This window comes from Lepidochelys kempii, chromosome 1, assembly GCF_965140265.1.
Source record: "Lepidochelys kempii isolate rLepKem1 chromosome 1, rLepKem1.hap2, whole genome shotgun sequence".
Classification (NCBI taxonomy): domain Eukaryota; kingdom Metazoa; phylum Chordata; order Testudines; family Cheloniidae; genus Lepidochelys; species Lepidochelys kempii.
Genome location: NC_133256.1, coordinates 185,070,988 through 185,089,803, shown reverse-complemented (window position 1 = coordinate 185,089,803; position 18,816 = coordinate 185,070,988). Strand labels below are relative to the sequence as shown.

The window sequence follows — 18,816 nt, the reverse complement described above, 5'->3', positions numbered from 1 at the left end:
CATTCTCTTTCTAAGTATCAAATCTTGGATTTTTCTGTTATCTGCACAACTACCACTGGCTGGCCTGTCCAGAGGGAAATGTTGATGATGGTGGTGCTGCTCTGTAGCTTGTGTGCTGTGTGCAATGAGAGAGAAAAGGCATATTTCACAGATCACATTAAGAAGGCCCCCTGTTCTTTAACCAGTAGCAACTGATGGAGTGTAGTTTTGGGGAGAGCTTTCTGTTTTGATCACTAAAGACATAAGAACGGCCATGCTGGGTCAAACCAATGGTCCATCCAGCCCAGTATCCTGTCTTCTGACAGTGGCCAGGGCCAGATGCTTCAGAGGGAATGAACAGAACGGGGCAGTTTTTCAGTGATCCAGCTTCTGTCAGTTAGAATAGGGCCATCTGAGCCCTATTTTAGCCTAAATCCATACCTTGCTACATGGATGATCCCAGCTATGGTAGTGTGTGAGGTACAGTTGCATAAATTAGTGCCAAAAATATTGATGTTGTGTATTAGAGATGCAGAAATGCCCACTCTTTTTCCTTATGTGACTTTTCCTCACTCTTGTTCAGCAATAACTGTCTAAGCCAGTGGTGGGCAACCTGTGGCCCATCAGAGTAACCTGCTGGCAGACGTGCTGGCTGCTGCTTCCCACAGCTCCCATTGGGCAGGAATGGTGAACCGCTGCCACTGGGAGCTGTGGGTGACCGTGCATGTGAATGGTCAATGTAAACACTGTCTCGCGGCCTTCCAGCAGATTACCCTGATGGGTCGCAGGTTGCCCACCACTGGTCTAAGCACATGTATGTTTCCTGGTGATCCTTGCTGTGCTTTCTTTTCCTCTTTCTTCTGAAGCAGTCCCCTTTTGATCCTTAGGCTTGGATGAATCAGAAGGTGGAAAAACTTGGCTAGATTGAAAATACTGGCTTCGTGCCCCCGTCTACAGCAGCAAGGTAACAAAGGCTATGAAGTGGGATGTAGATAAAGGCAGGCCGGGATGCCCTATAGAACAGAACAGTGCTACCTTAATGTGAAATCTAAATAGGACATTTCCTGGGAGGGGAAATGACTCTCTTGGAGTCCTGGGGATGACTGGGTCATTCCAATTGGAGAGGTTGTTCTCTACCCTTTTGTCAAGGTTCCTTTCCCACTCTGAACTCTAGGGTACAGATGTGGGGACCTGCATGAAAGACCCCCTAAGCTTATTCTTACTAGCTTAGGTTAAAAACTTTCCCAAGGTACAAACTTTGCCTTGTCGTTGAACCGTATGCTGCCACCACCAAATGTTTTAAACAAAGAACAGGGAAAGAGCCCACTTGGAGACATCTTCCCCCAAGCACTACACCCCCTTTCCTGGGGAAGGCTGGATAAGAATCCTCACCAATTTGTACAGGTGAACACAGACCCAAACCCTTGGATCTTAAGAACAATGAAAAATCAATCAGGTTCTTAAAAAAAGAATTTTAATTAAAGAAAAGGTAAAAGAATCACCTCTGTAAAATCAGGATGGTAAATACTTTACAGGGTAATCAGATTCAAAACATAGAGAATCCCTCTAGGCAAAACCTTAAGTTACAAAAAGACACAAAAACAGGAATATACCTTCCCTCCAGCACAGCTTATTTTATCAGCCATTTAAACAAAACAGAATCTAATGCATATCTAACTAGATTGCTTACTAACTCTCTTTACAGGATTCCTGTATTCCTTTACAGGATTCCTGTATTCCTGCTCTGGTCCCAGCAAAAGCATCACACAGACAGACAGACAGACCCCTCCCCCCCCCCCTCCCCAGCTTTGAAAGTAACTTGTCCTCTCATTGGTCATTTTGGGTCAGGTGCCAGCGAGGTTATCTTAGCTTCTTAACCCTTTACAGGTGAAAGGGTTTTGCCTCTAGCCAGGATGGATTTTATAGCACTGTATACAGAAAGGTGGTTACCCTTCCCTTTATATGTATGACACCTTTCCTTGTCACTTCTGGGATCAGAGCATCATTGTAAGAACTGGTTTTATAGTGGTCTTGTTCTAGGAGGGTCAGATGTTCTCATGAAGGGGATTGTTCATAGACAAAGTGGGGTTGCATGTTAAATCACCATGGCCCTCCGATTTATATTACAAATATATATTGTACCTACTGGCATCTTAGGCATGTTTATGAAAAATCCCTCTGTGTATTAGGTCCTAGAATTGACACGTCAGACTCTCCAAAAGCAAAACAAAAAGCTTCCCACCCATCCTTGAAAATCAATTCCTCCCACTCTATCCCATGTGTGCAAAAGCCTGATTGAAGATATGGGATTTGCAGCATGTCCGGTCTGTCAGCCCACTCCAGCTCCATCAGATGAGTCGGAGAAGTGAATCTGAGTAAGGCCTTTTGCTGAAAATGCTTTTCCACAGTAAGCCCTCAAGACATAAACTGTGGATTGTCAACTTGAGTCTTTCATGCTGGGAACTGAAATCAGTGGAAGCATTTATAAAACAGCTAGGACCCAAAACATACTAGGCTTTGTAGTTTAAACCTAAAATCTTGAATTGTACCCCAAAACAACTTGAAAGCTAGCACAGTTTGTGAAGCACAAGTGTAATATGCTCCATGCATGAAACACTAGTGTAGCCCCAAGAATAGCTCGCTGCAGTAATCTAATATGAAAGGGAGAAAGGTGTGGATAGCTGTAGCAATGTGTTTGTAAAGTGCAGATGGATCAGAGCATGCTCAGATACTACTGGTTCCTGGAATTCCAGAGGTAACTCAAGGTTCACTAGGATCAGCAGGCTGTGAACATTAATAAAAAGCAGATGTATCCCTTCTCTCATGAGAACCAATATTGCCTCTGCCATCTGACTGCTTCCCTCCTCCAGTCAGCATCACTCCTGTCTTATCTGGACTGAGCCACAGCCAGTTATCTCTGATTCAGGTCGTGGTCTCAGACAGGCATTGGGAAACTCAAGAGAGCACCATTTGGGGGCAGTGAAAAGGAGATACGGAGCTGAGTGGTATCCACATGCAACAGTAACTCGACCGCCTTGTGTGTATGCATCATGATAATCCCCTAATTACATAATCACAAGTGATAGTATTTCTCAAATGAAATATAAAACATGAAACCGCTTTTTTCTATATACATTGCAGACCCATTTGGGCCAGCTTTCAATACTCTGTTCTCTTCGGAGTATGCCAGCTATGCCAGGTTGGCCATGAAAATTGGGAACAAGAAGTAATACGCCACTCCTATTACAGAGTAAATATAAAATAGCAAAAATTTCCGGCCAAGCCCCGCCCTCCCCCGCAATAGGTAAGGTGGAAGGCAAAAATATTTCAAATATGTATAAACTTTCAAGAATGTTAGTGTTAAACAAATAAGAAATTCAGAATTAAAAATATAAGTCTAGAGTTAACCACAGCCACTTAAAACATCCATCACAATCTTAATTCTGTCCCATTTGGCCAACAAATGCCAAAACTCCGACTGGGGAGGTTGAGGGGCAGGGGTGGAGGCATTCAGGTACTATGGCAATGAACCATATGAACCACTATGGTAAAGAACCTCAAAGGAACAGAACATTCCATTACTGTAACCAGTCCTCAGGAGGTGCTAATAAGTTAGCTGTAATACTGCAGTAGGAACTGGCTTATTTCAAAATGCTCTGCATTGTAGACATTGAAATTACTAGGTTTATCTATTCTGCTTTTCACTACATAGCGAACAAGAGTAATTTTAAATTCAAAAATGTGCTCAGTTCCTCTCTCAAGAGCTAGGAGTTAAAATGGGGACATATAGCATATACTTAATTAAATTAGGTACACTTTATATAACGTATCTGAAGATACCTTACATTATTAAAGCCATTTTCAGAGCATGTGGTTTGAGTACATAAATGCTTGGGTAAAGCTATACATCAAGATGGAAATAGACGAAGGTGCTATTCCTCTGTTTATTACATACATGGACCGCAGACTTTATTGTGCTTGTATTTATCAATGGAAAACTACTTAAAAATAACCTTCCAGGCAAGATGTTCATGAGCAAGAGTTGGACAGTTGGTCCATAAATCAAGCTGTGAGTTGTTACCAGCACTCTTAACTGACTTCTTAACTGAAAAAATTCAGTTGAATGCATAATTTCTGGAAATGAACTGTTTTGAAAGCCAAAAAACTCCCAACCCTGTAACTAAATTAACCTGCAAATACAGAATAGTTGCAACTCCACTGGGACAGCCTTGACTCTGTGGTTTTGTCACGCCTGTTCTTGATGTATGCAGTCAGTCAAAATCCTGATATGTACCGGCCACCTCATCTTCAGTAAAAAGATATTTGGAATGCTAGTTTCTATTTTCTAGGCCCCAAGTTCCGTTAGACAGGAGCCCTGTCTCTGTAATTCCTAGAATCTTTACAAGAGAGGAGCCCTGATCAAGCAGTCCTTAAAAGGAGGTCATTGCCAGCATATGTGAAACCATCAGTAACTGGTCATAAATCATCTGCTAACCACAGTCCTTATGCACCATCCTTTGGAAAGGAGTCCTGATGCTATAAGCCTGTGGCCTGCCAAAAGGAGTCCCATTTCTATGAACCCCCTGTAGGCCCTAAGGATCAGGGGCCCCTCTCCTAAAGAGCCTAGGAGGAGAGCCACAGTCCTGTCAACTTCCTACGGTCCACAGGCCTGGGGCTGTCCTAAGGTCTGCAGGAAAGGGAGATGTATGGAGTTTGCAGGAGACTCAAAGGTGATCAGAATCCAGTGGGAGAACTTTCCCCTACCTTGCCTCTTGCTGTTGTCTGGTTTCTCTGGAGCAGGTCATGTGAAGAACTTCTTCCTCATCCTCCATGGTGCCTTCTAATCCTCCACAGAGTTGGTGGGCTGTCTTCCATTTCTCTGTTGTTCTCCTCACCTGACAATCCCCAGGAAGCACATCGTGGTTGAGGAGCCTAAGAAGGCTCATTGGATGGGCTCAGTAAGGGTTTTTAGGGTGGAGATTGTGGTCCCAGGGAATGAAGAACCTCTTCCCTGCTGTCCCCGCTCTGTTCTCTGGACCCTGTGGAAGGGTGGGGGAAGCAGAACTGGGACCAGGAGGACAAGGTGAGGGCTGGAGCAGGAAGGGAGGCAAGGAAAGAGATCATTCAGGCTCCCTGCATGAGGCCCAGGTGGTAGCAGGGAGGTGATAGTCCCCTTCTGTGCTGCTTCCCCTTCCTCCTCGGATGTCCCAAAGCCCCCTCAGTAGACCTTATAGTAGTGATGCTCAGACCTCAGTGGTAAAAGCATCCTGATTGGTTAATAACTTAAACTGGTTATTAATTAAATCACATATTGTTTTAATATGTGCTGCAAAGTGTGCCATGAGACACATTAAAGAGCCACTTGTGTCTTGTGAGCCACAGTGTGAGTATCACTGCCTTATAGGAGGGGACTGGGCAAGCACGGAGAGCCTGGGGGACAGCCTACCTCAGGGACAGTCCCCATGCCCAATCTTGCTTGCCTTCTTACTTGCAGGAGAGCCAGGAAGTGGGCAAACCCTTATCCTACTCTTTCCCCTAGCCTGACTCTTGCTGCTTTCAGGCTTGATCTGTTGAACTTCTGCTGAGCACTATCACAGCAGAGTTGATATGCCATCTACCATTATTACTTGTTGTTTAACCAGGTCCTGGTCACTAGATCTCAACTAGGCGAGTCCAGCAAACTAGGTTTTCTCTTCTTTCTATTTTCTGGCTACAGAGTGATGAAATAGTTAATGATTCTAATTCATCCTCAACTCCTAATGTATCAACCCCTTGTCTGATTTACTTAAATTTGATAGAATAATTCTACCCATTTCAGACTTAACCTGTCAAAATTGGTCTTATAATGGAAACTTGGTTCCAACTTAAACTGTGGCATGCCCACTGCTGCCTACTAGAGGCATTCAGAATCCAGTTGCACTGGTAACTATTTTAATAACTACATTACTGTCCATTGGATTTCATTATATTCCCTCTGACTGTTTGTTAAACTGTTACTGCTTAATGTGCACAAGGGGGCAGAGACTTGGTTGTGCATGCAACCACAATTTTGGGATCTCCTGACTTTTGAGCACCTAACTGCAATCCTAATATTCTCAAATTTTGTTATATGGAATATCTAATTCCATGCTCACCCAGACCACTGCTAATACCATATTCCTTTTCTGTTCCTGCTGATGCTTTATGTAGCATTGCATAGTGATCTACTTTGTACAGTGCTGATTTTAACGTTGTCATACCCAGTTTCTCATTTCGTGCACTGTTTAGTCATTGGACAAACTGCTGCTTAAAGGCAAAACACTGCAAAATGTAATCATGACTAGTATCTTGTTGCTCTCCTGGGGAAGGCAGAAGTATTTATTTCAATGTGGGGGGTATGTGTTGCAGTCTTACTCTAGCTTATTTCCCTGTTGCCCTGTAAAGTTTTGCCTTGCACAGCGTGGCTGGGTTTGTGTTTAATATGCAGTCATTTTCATTACTGGAAGAAAATTCACTGTCGCAAAATCAGTACTGAACACTGAGCTGACTCCAGTCTACTGTTTGCACTTCTGTGTTTTCTTGCCATAATAACCAATAGATACCTTGACTCGTGTGGGTTGACTGACAAGTTAAATATACTGGCATTGTGTGGCGCAGGCAAAGGTTAGACAGAAAGCATGCTCACGCAGACCAGGTTAATATGGTCTCCCAAATGGCTCAGGGGGTTATGCTTTAGGGATCTATCTTGCTTTGTTTAGAAGGGATGGGCAATGCCAATCCAGAGGCTTTTTCAGCTTATAATGCGTGGGTGGGTATGTTGTACTCTCTCCACTGGAAGGAGCCATAGCTCATGAGATAAATGGAGGATCAATCCCAGCAATGAGAGCTGGAAAGATGATATTGGGGTCATCTTTTCCCACCCACTTCCGCCAAACTAGGACACTGTTGGAAGTTAACAGAACCCTGTATTCCTTATGGAAGGGATATGAATTGGAGCCCTAGTTGCTCTTTGTCTCATAGATTGGCCACAAGGCCTTCATATAACTTCTTTTGTTCTATGAAATGTAACTAGTGCAAAGTTCTTATCTAAACATGGAAATGTCACCTTGTTTGTAAAATGTGCTGGTGGAAGCTAAACTGAGAGTTGTAAATTGATGCATCTGTACAACTATTTAACTGACTTTTATAAATTGACTTTAGTGAAACCAGTGCAATTTCTGTGTGCAGACCAGGACATAGATATTATGGCATTTGGTGTCTTAAGTGCCTCAAAAAGTAGGACCCTTCTCAAGTGTGTGATCTTTCCCAGTAGTGAACAATATACTTAAGTTTGCAACTCCGCTACCTTTATCTACCTCTGGTCTTTGGTTTTTGTTGGTTTTTATTTTTGTTTTTTGCCTATAACTTTTTTGATTCTTTGCTCTTAAGCTCAAATTTTCCATGTCTGGGGGCTCTGCTCCCCTCCTACATGCAGAACTTTTGAAAATCCTGTAAATAAGGGATATTTAGGATTCAGGCTCCCAGAGATTGGGAAGGAGCAGGGAAATGTAGGGCAAGTCCTCTGCTCTTTTTTTATTGTAGTTAATTATGTCAAATATGCAACTTCTAACATTCCAATATTAGTTATTGACTGATTTAGACAAATAAGTAGAGTACAGGTGAGAAGTCCAGCGGTGGAGGAAGATCTATCCTGGATTTTTTTCCTATATGTAGAAGTGTGAGGGGGACTTTTTTGTTTTTGTAACCAACCCTCCTTATTCTCTGATCCCAGCTGATCTTGCAAGGGTAGGACACTACTTGAATGGATCTTCAAGGCAAACCCACAGTGCTGCAGGAATTGGTGTTGATCCAAAAGGCTGTAATTTTCATTTTGAATCACTGGTGCTGAACCAATGCCCCAGCACTTTGATCTGAAATGGCACTTCCTATAGCAACATAAAACTGAGGCCCTGATCCCTTTAGGGATTTATTCAAATGTAGGGGTACTATCCTTGATATTCTGGCCACATCTGACTTGAGTAATTAAGTTCCACCTGTCACAGTTTCTCTGCGGTGTCTGTCAGGAATAATGTTCTTCGTGTCCTATCCTAAGCTGTTTATGTAACCGTGTAGGTTGATAAATAGCAAGCTGCACACTACACCAGCAATAGGCAAAGTGTTCTAGGACTGTGTCTACTTTGTTCGTGAAGCATTTTGAAAATCTGCTGGGTTGTAAGGTGCTACATAAATGCAGACTGCTATTTATTGCTTCTGATTTCCTTCCCTCTTTCAGATTATACACTAACAGTGGAGGCTGTGAAACTGAAGCCGTTCTTCATGGCAGGACACACCTTTGAGATGATATGCAAAGTGTCTTCCCAAAACATCAAGACACCGCGTTACTCTGTTCTCATTACAGCAGAAAAGCCACTGACTGATCAGTCAAACCCTAATGGAACCACTCGCATAATCTCCTTGAACCAGGATTCGGTGGTAAGATTGGAAGACTGGACAGACCAGGCCCGAGTGGATGGTGTGGTCCTGGAGAAGGTTCAGGAGAATGAGTTCCGCTATAGGATGTACCAAACGCAGATGTCTGACGCTGGTCTGTATCGCTGCGTGGTGACCGCCTGGTCCCCAGGCGGCAGTGGCATGTGGCGAGAGGCAGTGAACGGCTTATCCAATCCCATCCAGATAGATTTCCAAACCTCAGGTCAGTACAGAATTCAGTGTATACATGTATGTGCTTTGGGAGGGAGCTGAGTGCTGCATGGTGCTTGTGGCAGTGTCCCTAATCTCTGGGGTCATTGCTGCTATTCCTTAGCTTGATCTGAGAGCATCTCCATGCTGAGATGGGTATGGTCGCTAGAATGTTGCGTATCTGCACTCCCCTGGCACTTCTCTGCTGTTCATTGTGCCTAGTTATATCTTGGAATACTTTAAATGAACTGTGTCTGACCTTGGAGTCCTGGCCCACATTCCTTCCTTCGCTAATACAGGCTTGAAAGTCTCCCGTGGCATGACCTATCTCTGAGTGGAGAATGGCTACTACTACGCTTGCCAGTTCAGTCACTATATTGCTGGTATATAACGATTGCTTTGGGAGAGCTTTAACGCTAAAAAGCCATGGAGAATCCTATTTCTGTTCTAAAGCAAACTTAATTAGTTTGGAATAAAATTGCCCAAGTGCATTTCCTATCAATATAATTGCAAAAAAATCCAGGAAATTGCCAGTTAAGCCAACTTTTACATTGCAGCAGCCTCTGCTTGCATGCACCACTACCCAAACATCTTAAAACCCAATCATACTTGGACTCCAAAGTGTGACTTGGTATTTTGAATTTCAGCAAATACACAACTGCAGTGCATGCATCTGTTCCTCAGAATTACACTCAAACTCACAACCTTAGCTGCTAGATTAAACTATTTCCGTGGATGTTGTCTGTCCATGGGTATGATGTCTGTGTGCACTTGAGTGTGACTGAGGCATCAGATAGGTGCATTTCTGATTTGTTATACGTTGCATTGTTACATTTTTATGGTGCTGAACCGTCTGGGAGGGTTTTGAGTGATTATACAAGAGCTGAGGCTGCTCTAGATGTTGATGTTGGTTTAACTGGCAATTTACTGAATTTTTAGTGATTACATATTTCAGATTCCCCAAGAGCATTTCCATCAAAGTTAACGGCTCCGTGGGCAAATTGACCCTGGTTTTTTTTAATGTATCAATGCAGGTAGCAACTTTGTTTTTATCTCTGTTCCCCATGTGTTCCTTCCCCTTGCACCATCTCACTCCTTCTCTGTGGTCCCACGCACGGCCCAGAGTCACATTAGGTGCACAGTATCTGAAGCTTTGGGGAAGAGGAATTCTGGGTTTGGTGAGAGGACAAACATTTGCACAAACTAGGATCTGTTCATTTCCAGTTGTCCAAATAATAATGAAATGATCCTCAACCAGCCGGTATTTAAATCTGAAACATCTTATGGCAAGGACCACAGGCTAAGCCTTAAGCAGTCATCATAAAACGATGTCCTCCACTGCAACTGTGCAGGGCTCAGAAACTAGCACTGCTAGGCATTACTCTTTACTCCCTCTTCCCTTTTTGCTTCTAACCATAAAACAATCATTCTAAAAGCAGACATTACCCATGCTCTGGTCCCATTCAGAGTACCACGGCTCGTGGCTTATCGCTCCAGCAGGATGCGTGTTACCTGAATGCTTGTGTTGCCAGTGTACAACGAGTACTACAAGAAGCCTGAAAAGGCGAGCCTTTTTCCCCTACCCAGAGCCTCCCTCTCCCCCCGAGAAGGGGGGGGGGTGTCACTAATACGACTCTTTTGAATGTGTTCATATGTGTCACTTTGTATTCATGCCAAACAGTTTGACAAAAAAGGCACTCCATTAATCTCCACAGTATGGAGGAAAACCTGTGAGCTTGTAAGGGATGGGTCTGTTTGTTGCATTGCATTTTCCTGGCCAAAAGAGAATCTTATTTCCCTTTTCAGTTCTTCCAAGAGAAGAAAAAGCTGTTTCCCAAAATAAATCTGGCAAATAGCAAAGGCTGATTTAAAATTTTCACATTGGCAATTCAAGTTTCATGGCACATGAACAAATTTCACAGTCTTATCTGGTTCTGATTGTAATATCGTCTGCACTGGCCTTCCCAGTCCCTCCGAGTAGTAGCTTTTCTAAAAGCTCTCTTGCATCTCGACCTGTTGCCTCACTTTGACTGAGTGATTAGCTGACATTTTAAAATCCTATTTGTCTGCAGGTTATTTATTTGGGACCTTTTCTTGAACTGTCTGAATACAGTTTGGATGGGAAATGCTGGTGTTGCCAGACTGAAGCATCTGTGGAGAAAAAGGAACTAGTCAAGCTCAGTTAGAAGGGACGTTGGCAAACATGCCAAACCAAAAAGACGTCCTGCTTATCATTAGGAATAGGGGCACACATGAGAGTGCATACCACACCTGCCTTCCTCTAGCTCCATTCCTATCTCCTGTGCCTTTTTGTTCTGTTCTTGGATTCAGACAGGCGAGTGAAATTTAGAGGAATGATTACAGGCAGATACAATACACCTAGCTTTCTAGGGGGAATGAATATCTATGGTTGGCTTACGTGAAAGATGGGTTAAAATACAACTTAAATTCAGGATACAGTATGGATTGAAGTAATAGTTACATAGATGAATAACAAAGGTAGGGAGACATTAAAAAGCATAGTTCGAGGAGAAATGTTTCTACTCAGATTTGAAGATATCTCACCGGCCTCAGACAGTGCCCAATAACGGTAAAGGTGCTTATGCAAATTAATTTACCCTTATATCTCCTCCATGTCAGACGAGGTGGTATGCCTGTTTTACTGATGAGAAAATGGGCACAGAGTCAGGGGTGCTGGAACAATTTGTATAGTGGGGGTGCAGAGAGCCACTGAACTAACTGTAAACCCGTTATATAATGGAAACCACTTCACGCCAGGGAGTGCGGCAGCATCCCTAGTTCCAGCGCCTATGCACAGAGTTTGACTTGATCGAGGTCAAAGTCAAAGAGGCAGAAAGGTAAGGTAGGCTATTCCACATGGCAGACTCTGCAGAAAGGAAGGCACTCATGAAGACGGTGTGAAGGGAACAAAAGCCAATGGGTGGGGAGTAGTGAGATGAGGTCCTTGACATGAGTTGGAAGAAGTCCATGGAGGATTGAAAAAGCTAGAAAGTGCCACTTTGCAGTAAATCCTGAACTAAGTGGAGGCCTGATGGGGGTGAACTCTGACTCGCTCCGAAGGATGCTTCCATCTTCTGTTCGGTAATAGTGCTGCCTCACCATCTGGAATTCCTGACCATTTAGAACCGTCACTGCTGACCAGCAAGGCATTTTAACTGCTGGTGGTGGTTTACAATCAGGTTATTTATCTAAACAATTAACAACTGTAGTGTTCCAATCTTCTCCAATTTGACAAGCTCAAACTATGACCATATCCTGAGTCCATGCTTTGGGGGTGGGGGGAGGGGAATAAATAAGAAAATAGAGAAACTCTCTCAGCAAAGGAAGTCCTTAATGAGTGTTACATGAAAGCTTTTAGTGGTTGTAGGACTATCCTTCTGTGTCTTTATTGATTTCTGTTTGGAGCTGGGGGACTTGTTGGATTGGAAGTCCTTTCCTGTAACCTGGCTTCCTCCCAGATCTGTTTTGTCTGAGCTTGGCTGTGTTTCAAGGAAAACTTTTTTTTTTATTGCACGTATACACCTTGTGAAATGTGAAGGAGGCCTGTAAGATTTTTATATACGAGCTGGAGACTGCACACACAAACTCCACCAATAATGATCTTGAAATGTGGCATTGTTATGAAAAGTTTTTCCATGAATATCTATGGGAAAATGTCTCCCTCCAGATTCTGTCCAGTGGTGGCACGACTTGCTGGCTGCAGGCAGAGGCAATCTTGTTTCTTTGCTCAGTGCTGCATAAAAATGAATTTACTACAGTAAATTCGTGGTCTGAAACTTAAAGGGAAAAACCTACTTGAAATTTCATTAATTGAAAGACGTGATACAATCTATATTTCAGAATCCCATAAATTAGAAGTTTGTGGGGGAGAAGCGGAAGGGAACTATTAGGTATAGTCTATGTACTCCCAAAACCTGAGTCGATTGGAGATTGTTCCCTAGTGGATAGCTTCATAGATTTTTTTTTTTTTTTTTAATGGCCAAAAAGGACCATTGTGATCATCTAATTTAACCTCCTGCATAACCTGCCACAGGACTTGTTTTAATTCCTGCTCCAAGTCCGATAGCTGCGATTGATTTAAAGCATGTCTTCTAGAAAAACGTCCAGTCTTGATTTAAAGATTTCCAGTGATTATCCAATGCTCTTTTTTAGTCTACTTTGAAAAGTATCCTGAAATTTCCTTTGGGAGATTATTCTGCAGTCTAATAGTTCTCACTGTTGACAAATGTTTGATATCCAGCCTGAAATCTCCTTCTCTTAATTTCATGCCACCACTCCTAGTGACATCTCCTGGCACAACCCTAAGCAGTTCTTCTCCCTCCTTAGTGCGTGCACTCTTCAAATATGTGTACATGTGTCCTCTCAATCTGGCCAAACTGTGTATCTGTTTAGTTCTTTTAACTCCTCACAAGGTAGTCCCTGTCATAGAGCATACTCCTCCAACCCAAAGCTCATGATTCTTCCTAGCCCTCCTTCAGACCAGGCTTCTTAAACATTAGAACTACTTGTAACATGTTGAATACTTTCCATCTCAGGGTATAAACCATGCATTTTAGGTGATGTTAGAGCTGCTCCTTGATACAGTGCAACACCCAGGCTGCCTCTTGCTAGACCAGTGCCTCAGTTCTCTCTGGCCTAAAGGACCTGTTGTTAGCCCACTTGGAGAAATTCTCCGAGTCCTTTGAGGGCAAAGGTCTATTTGGCAACTGAAAGGTGCTAAATCAACCGCCCTGGAGACTGGCGATTACTAAGACTCTGAGCAGTGCTAACTTCTTATTCCACAATATGTCTTTTCACTGCACTCACACGGGATCACCATTAAAAGAGAGGAGTGTTCACTTTCTCATAGTCCTTTTCATCCTCTTGCTGAGCTGGGTAACAAAGGTCTAATTAGCACTTAACTGCATGTATGGTTTTTGTGAAGCAGATCCCTATCTGCTAGGCCTCAGACTGGGACTAAAACATTCATTTCACACAGGTCGTTGTACAGCCATCAGATAGTAATAGGTTCATTTTCTTCCCAGCTGGACCGCAGTTGAGCCAGTGACCTTGACATGAAAAGCCTCCTACTCTTGTACTCAGAGGCACACAGTCAGCCTGCAATTCAGATGGCTTATCCCATAGCGTTAAATTCTTTGCCATCATCCTCCCAGATAGTATTTAGAATGGCTTCTCCCACAGCATGGTTACACAGAGATCCAGTACAGTTTTTCTGTTCCACAGAAGTGCTTTGGTGGGGGTTGGGGGGGGGGGGCGTGCGTGTCTGATAATGTGCTTCTCTAAAATAAGATGTATGAGAGAGAAGAATCGAGCTCGGCTTCATTCTGCTGGCTGCCTCCAGAGAAACCCCAGCAAAGGCTGAAAGCTGGTGAAAGTCAGAAACAAAAGGGAATTTAAGAAGCTTCTTGGTTGTAATCTTCAACTCTGGATGATATCTGTGTATGAGCTCATTACACAGCAATGTTTTATCACTTGTTTTGGAAGGAGCAAAGATAAACCAAGAAATGTTGAAATGTGAGCTGAATATTTGTTGTTAAACTTCAGATTAAAATAAAACCGTGCCCCCTGCTGACCTGGAGATCTGATTTCTCCCTTGCCTTCTCTTCCTGCGTCACTCACTCACTTGATCAAATATATTTGTCTTAATCAGGGAAGTGAATGAAGAGCAATACAGCAGAAACTCCCTGGCAAGAAAGCCCTGTATTTTCTACCCTTAATTAGTGGATAGAAATATGCTTAGTCATCATAGTTTTTTCCTCTCGTCAATTTGTAGTTGGAAATATAAACCACAGATTAAAGTACAGAGGGTTCTTTCCAGGAACAACTATTATGAAACTTGGGATGGTGCTGGTTAGGGAAATCTATATAGAAAGAATAAAGGCGGTGGGGGAGGTTGAGAGAAGGAGTTTATTACTTGGAGAAGAGCAGATTATGGTCTCTTCAGTGCAATAGTGGATGGCTTGGTGCCAGGGCAGTTATGAGTAATATTTTTGAATAGAGAGAATTTGCAGATTGCATCAATTTTTCCTCACATGGTTTATGGCACTGCTTGATTTCAAGTAGAAAAGGCACACTACAATGATTGCTGTCTGGCTGTTGAGGAAGAGAGTATATGACAGAATTCCTTGTTTGTACTTCTGATTCTGAGTCACTGTTACCTTGGGCAAGTTACTTAACTTCTCCATCCCCCACTTTTCCCATCTATAAAATAGGCATAATACTTGTCTACATGAAACTAAAATTTGATTTTTGTATAGTGCTTTGAGAACACAGTCTAAAATGCAGTAATGGAGGCCAGAAGTTAAGGTTGCCATCTTCCATTATAAATCCTTTTCCCCATTAATTCTAACTTTCTGAAATGTTTATTTTGGGAATGAAATTTTCCGCGCCTTACTTGGTCTTGATCCAGTGATCTAGAAAGATTGATTGCTATCAATTCAGCTGTTTTTATTTTAAATTCTCTGTATGAGTCTTTAAAAATAAAAGGAAAACAATCCTTAAACTCTGAGTTATACTTGCACAAAACCTCTATCAACCAAGCCAATTTTGTTCAAGCCTGGCTTCTTGTGTAGATGTCTGAGGTATAAGGAATAAATCAAGCTTGATGTTGTTTGAACCATTAGCTTTTTTCAGTGTATCCACAGAAGAAATTGCTGTAACTTTTTTTTTTAAAATCTAAAGCTAAGTTACTTCAAACTGCTAGGCACTGAGTTGTACTCTATTTTTTGGATGGAACTAAACTCTGGCCCAGAATTTGGGCCTGGAGAGTTAACCAATAGCTGCATTCAGAAGGAATTAAACCAGTAAATCCTGGTTCTGGAATTTACAAATTCCCATTTAGCAACTTTTACTCTTGGTTGTTTTTAAAATTGTGCTTAACCTCATTCCTCCCTAACCCCCCACTCCCAAAATCAAGGTGGTGTAATGTTGGACTTGAGTAATCAGTCTTTCAAAAATGAAGAGATGAAGAGCTGTGGTTGAAAGATCTATTTTACCTTTGCCATTATTATGTTTATAGCTTTTTAATATAACAACTTTTTAACCTTTACAACCATAATACAGGTTTCAGAGTAGTAGCCGTGTTAGTCTGTGTTCGCAGAAAGAAAAGGAGGACTTGTGGCACCTTAGAGACTAACCAGTTTATTTGAGCATAAGCTTTCATGAGCTACAGCTCACTTCATTGGATGCATAATATAGTAGAATAAAAACAGGTATTTCTTATTACCTGTGTACGTATGACAGCTTACTGTCTGACTTCGATCTTGGTTTGATTTTTAAGTTTCAATGAGATTTACAAAATGTCAACTTAATTTCAAAACTAGGAAATCAGTTTTCCTTTAATAATGCTTGTCTGTAAAGTTTATGTTCAAGCTTTTTCATTGGATTTCTTAGCTTGAGTCAAAGCTACATTGGAAAAAATCAAGGTCTAAGCCAAACTCGAGGTCATTCAGCTTTAAATGTTCCAGATTTTAAACCTACTGAATAATATTTTCAAACTTGGCTTGATTTAGGTCTCAATGAGATCTGTAAAACAAGTCATGTGATTTGTCAGTACTGTAACTGAAATTTCTTTTTGTAGTTTATAATAGTGACTGTCCATATTTTGAAGTATTAAGTACAGGGACCTGGATTAAGATGGAGCTATGAGCGTGAGGGAAAACCAACCTGATTTGCATAAATGTCCCAGAAGTCTTTACTGTTGCTCATTTAATTTGGGTGCCCTGTGCTAAGAGGCATGCCTGAAAGCTGCATGCTATTGCACTGATACCAGTGCTTGCCAAGATGCTTTTCTTAGAGCCCTCAGAAATAAAATGCCTAGCTAGCAGGTTTTTTGCTATGTATGCTTTCGCTGACAGATCACAATGTTGTTTTTCTGTGGTAATGGTTCACTGCTCATTCCTGCTCATCTCTTCCTATTAGCTTTAGCTGAAGTCAGGGCAACTGGTTTAAACAGAAAGAAAAGGAGTACTTGTGGCACCTTAGAGACTAACCAATTTATTTGAGCATAAACTTTCGTGAGCTGTAGCTGTAGCTCACGAAAGCTTATGCTCAAATAAATTGGTTAGTCTCGAAGGTGCCACAAGTACTCCTTTTCTTTTTGCGGATACAGACTAACACGGCTGTTACTCTGAAACCTGGTTTAAACAGGGAGATCTAAATCAAGGCAAATAGCACTCTGAATGAAATAAAGATTACTTTCACCTGCCTTTTTTTTTTTTTTTTAAAGGAATGGGGAGTTGGTGGCTGCAGGGGCTTTTAGTGAGTTATGGAGCACTTCACAGCTAGGTCACTAGTACAAATCCTGCCCAGGTGGCAAGTGATCAAAACTTGTTACTTTTTGGTTGCGTTTCAGTGGCGTGTGTGAAATACAGTCCAGTTCCTGGTTAAGTGCCCACATCACAAACAATCATAACCATGAGTATTGATTGTCCTCAGGTACTTGCAACTTCTGCAGAGGGACAAAGAATTGAATGAGCCATGAGCTTATCTCTGAAGATGGTGTCTTCAGGCCGGGGTGAGGCACTTTGGTGTGAGAAGTGGAATGGTGCCTCACTGGGAAACTGCTCTCCTCGAAGCCATAATTGTGTGGATAGAGTTTCCCAGATTGTCAGCCTAGCAGCGTTTACTAGAACAAAGCTTTGTTTAAAACATTGTTTAAAAGAGGAAGCCCAAGATTTTTAGTCTGTTGGATGAAGGGAGAGGATGGTGACCCCGGAAATGTTTCAGGGCTTTCTGTTGAAGTCCAGCACTTCTGACGTAGGATGATGGTATTCTTCTCTCCTTCTAACTTTCTTTGTGCTTCAGGGACACTTTTCCCCAGCGTGGAGATGATTTGCAGGAGTTGTGTACTCTGGAAGGGAACTAATGATTTTCCGCTGGTTACTGTGGTTTACCCAGGGGAAGTGTGATCATTAAATGATGGACATAGGGAAGCAGCTGCTCTAGTTGTTGCATCAGTATTGCCCTAGAAACTTGGGCATGCTGATGACAAGCCGGGAGATGCAGCTGATGGTCTGAAAGCAGAAATTCTCTTTTATAAGAGATGAAGAAATTTGATCTGATAATAACCGAAGCACATTGACTTCTGCTTTTAAGGTCTTTTATGGTAAAGGGTGCTCAGATTCTGCCCAGATGAGAAGCTACACTGGCAACTTGCTGGGGCCTTGATGGCTACAATCAATGTCTATAAAATGGAGTAAATCACAGATGACCTCATCTTTAATATAGAGACATGACCTGTAGAAACTACAGGTCACAGTGTGCAATGTTCTGCATTGATAACTCTCCCCTCTCCTCCTTCTCCTTCTTCTTCCCCCCCCCCCCCCCCCACACACACACAGTATCCAGGCTGTGCTTCTGAAACACTCAGCAGGGCAAAGTGACATTGACAAGGATCAGACAATTCTTCTCTCACTCTGTCTGTCCATGGCCTCTAGGGAGGTATGTACAGGAACGCAAGCTTGATTCTCTTCTCCCTACCAGTATAGTGGCAGGATCTGTGGGAATGCAGTGATTCTCTCCTCACCTGATGTGAGAGTTCACTCATTGATTCTGAAACGCTGCAGTTACTTACGGTAAAATGGGGTGCATGTAAAACAGGAGTCAGTGATGACGGTGCCATTCACATTCAGTCTACACTGCAACACATTAGACTCTGGGAGGGCAGTGGCACTGCAAGCAAACATGACAATCTCATGCATTGAGACTGATGTTTTATAAATCTAAATAAAATCAAATGAAGGGATGCTGGCCTGAACGTGATGGTTAACATTGACTTTGTAACAAGTGTGTTAGCATCTTTAATTTCTAGCTGCACAACTCACTGAAGACTCACAGGAAGAGCTTAATTTGTTTTATTTGAAGGATAAACTTTATAACAACACCTCTAATGAAAGTGAGGTTGCTGGCTATCTTTGGAAACAAATTGAATGTTCATAGGAAGATCTTGGACAGAGTCTGAGGAAGTGGTCATGCTAATATTCCTTCCCCTTTGCTTGCAGGGGACCGAGGGGGAGGGCTCAACTTTTAAATGTGTGCCAATTTTAATGCATTTATAAGACACCCATCACCATAGCATCTGAACTTCATAATATTCTAGGTCTCTTATTTCCGTAAATATGTTCTAGCAGACTCTTCAAGTCTAAACCAATAGTTCAT

At 42.3% G+C, this 18,816-nt stretch overlaps 1 protein-coding gene across 2 annotated transcripts in view; it reads left to right on the top strand.

Annotated features, from left to right (window-relative positions):
• Window positions 1–18,816, top strand: part of PTGFRN (prostaglandin F2 receptor inhibitor) — a 100,534-nt gene that overhangs the window by 60,771 nt on the left and 20,947 nt on the right. For both annotated transcript variants that reach the window (XM_073304637.1, XM_073304627.1), the window contains exon 6: window positions 8,231–8,650. In XM_073304637.1, the coding sequence (XP_073160738.1) occupies window positions 8,231–8,650 (420 nt within the window). The remainder of the gene's footprint in view (window positions 1–8,230; window positions 8,651–18,816) is intronic.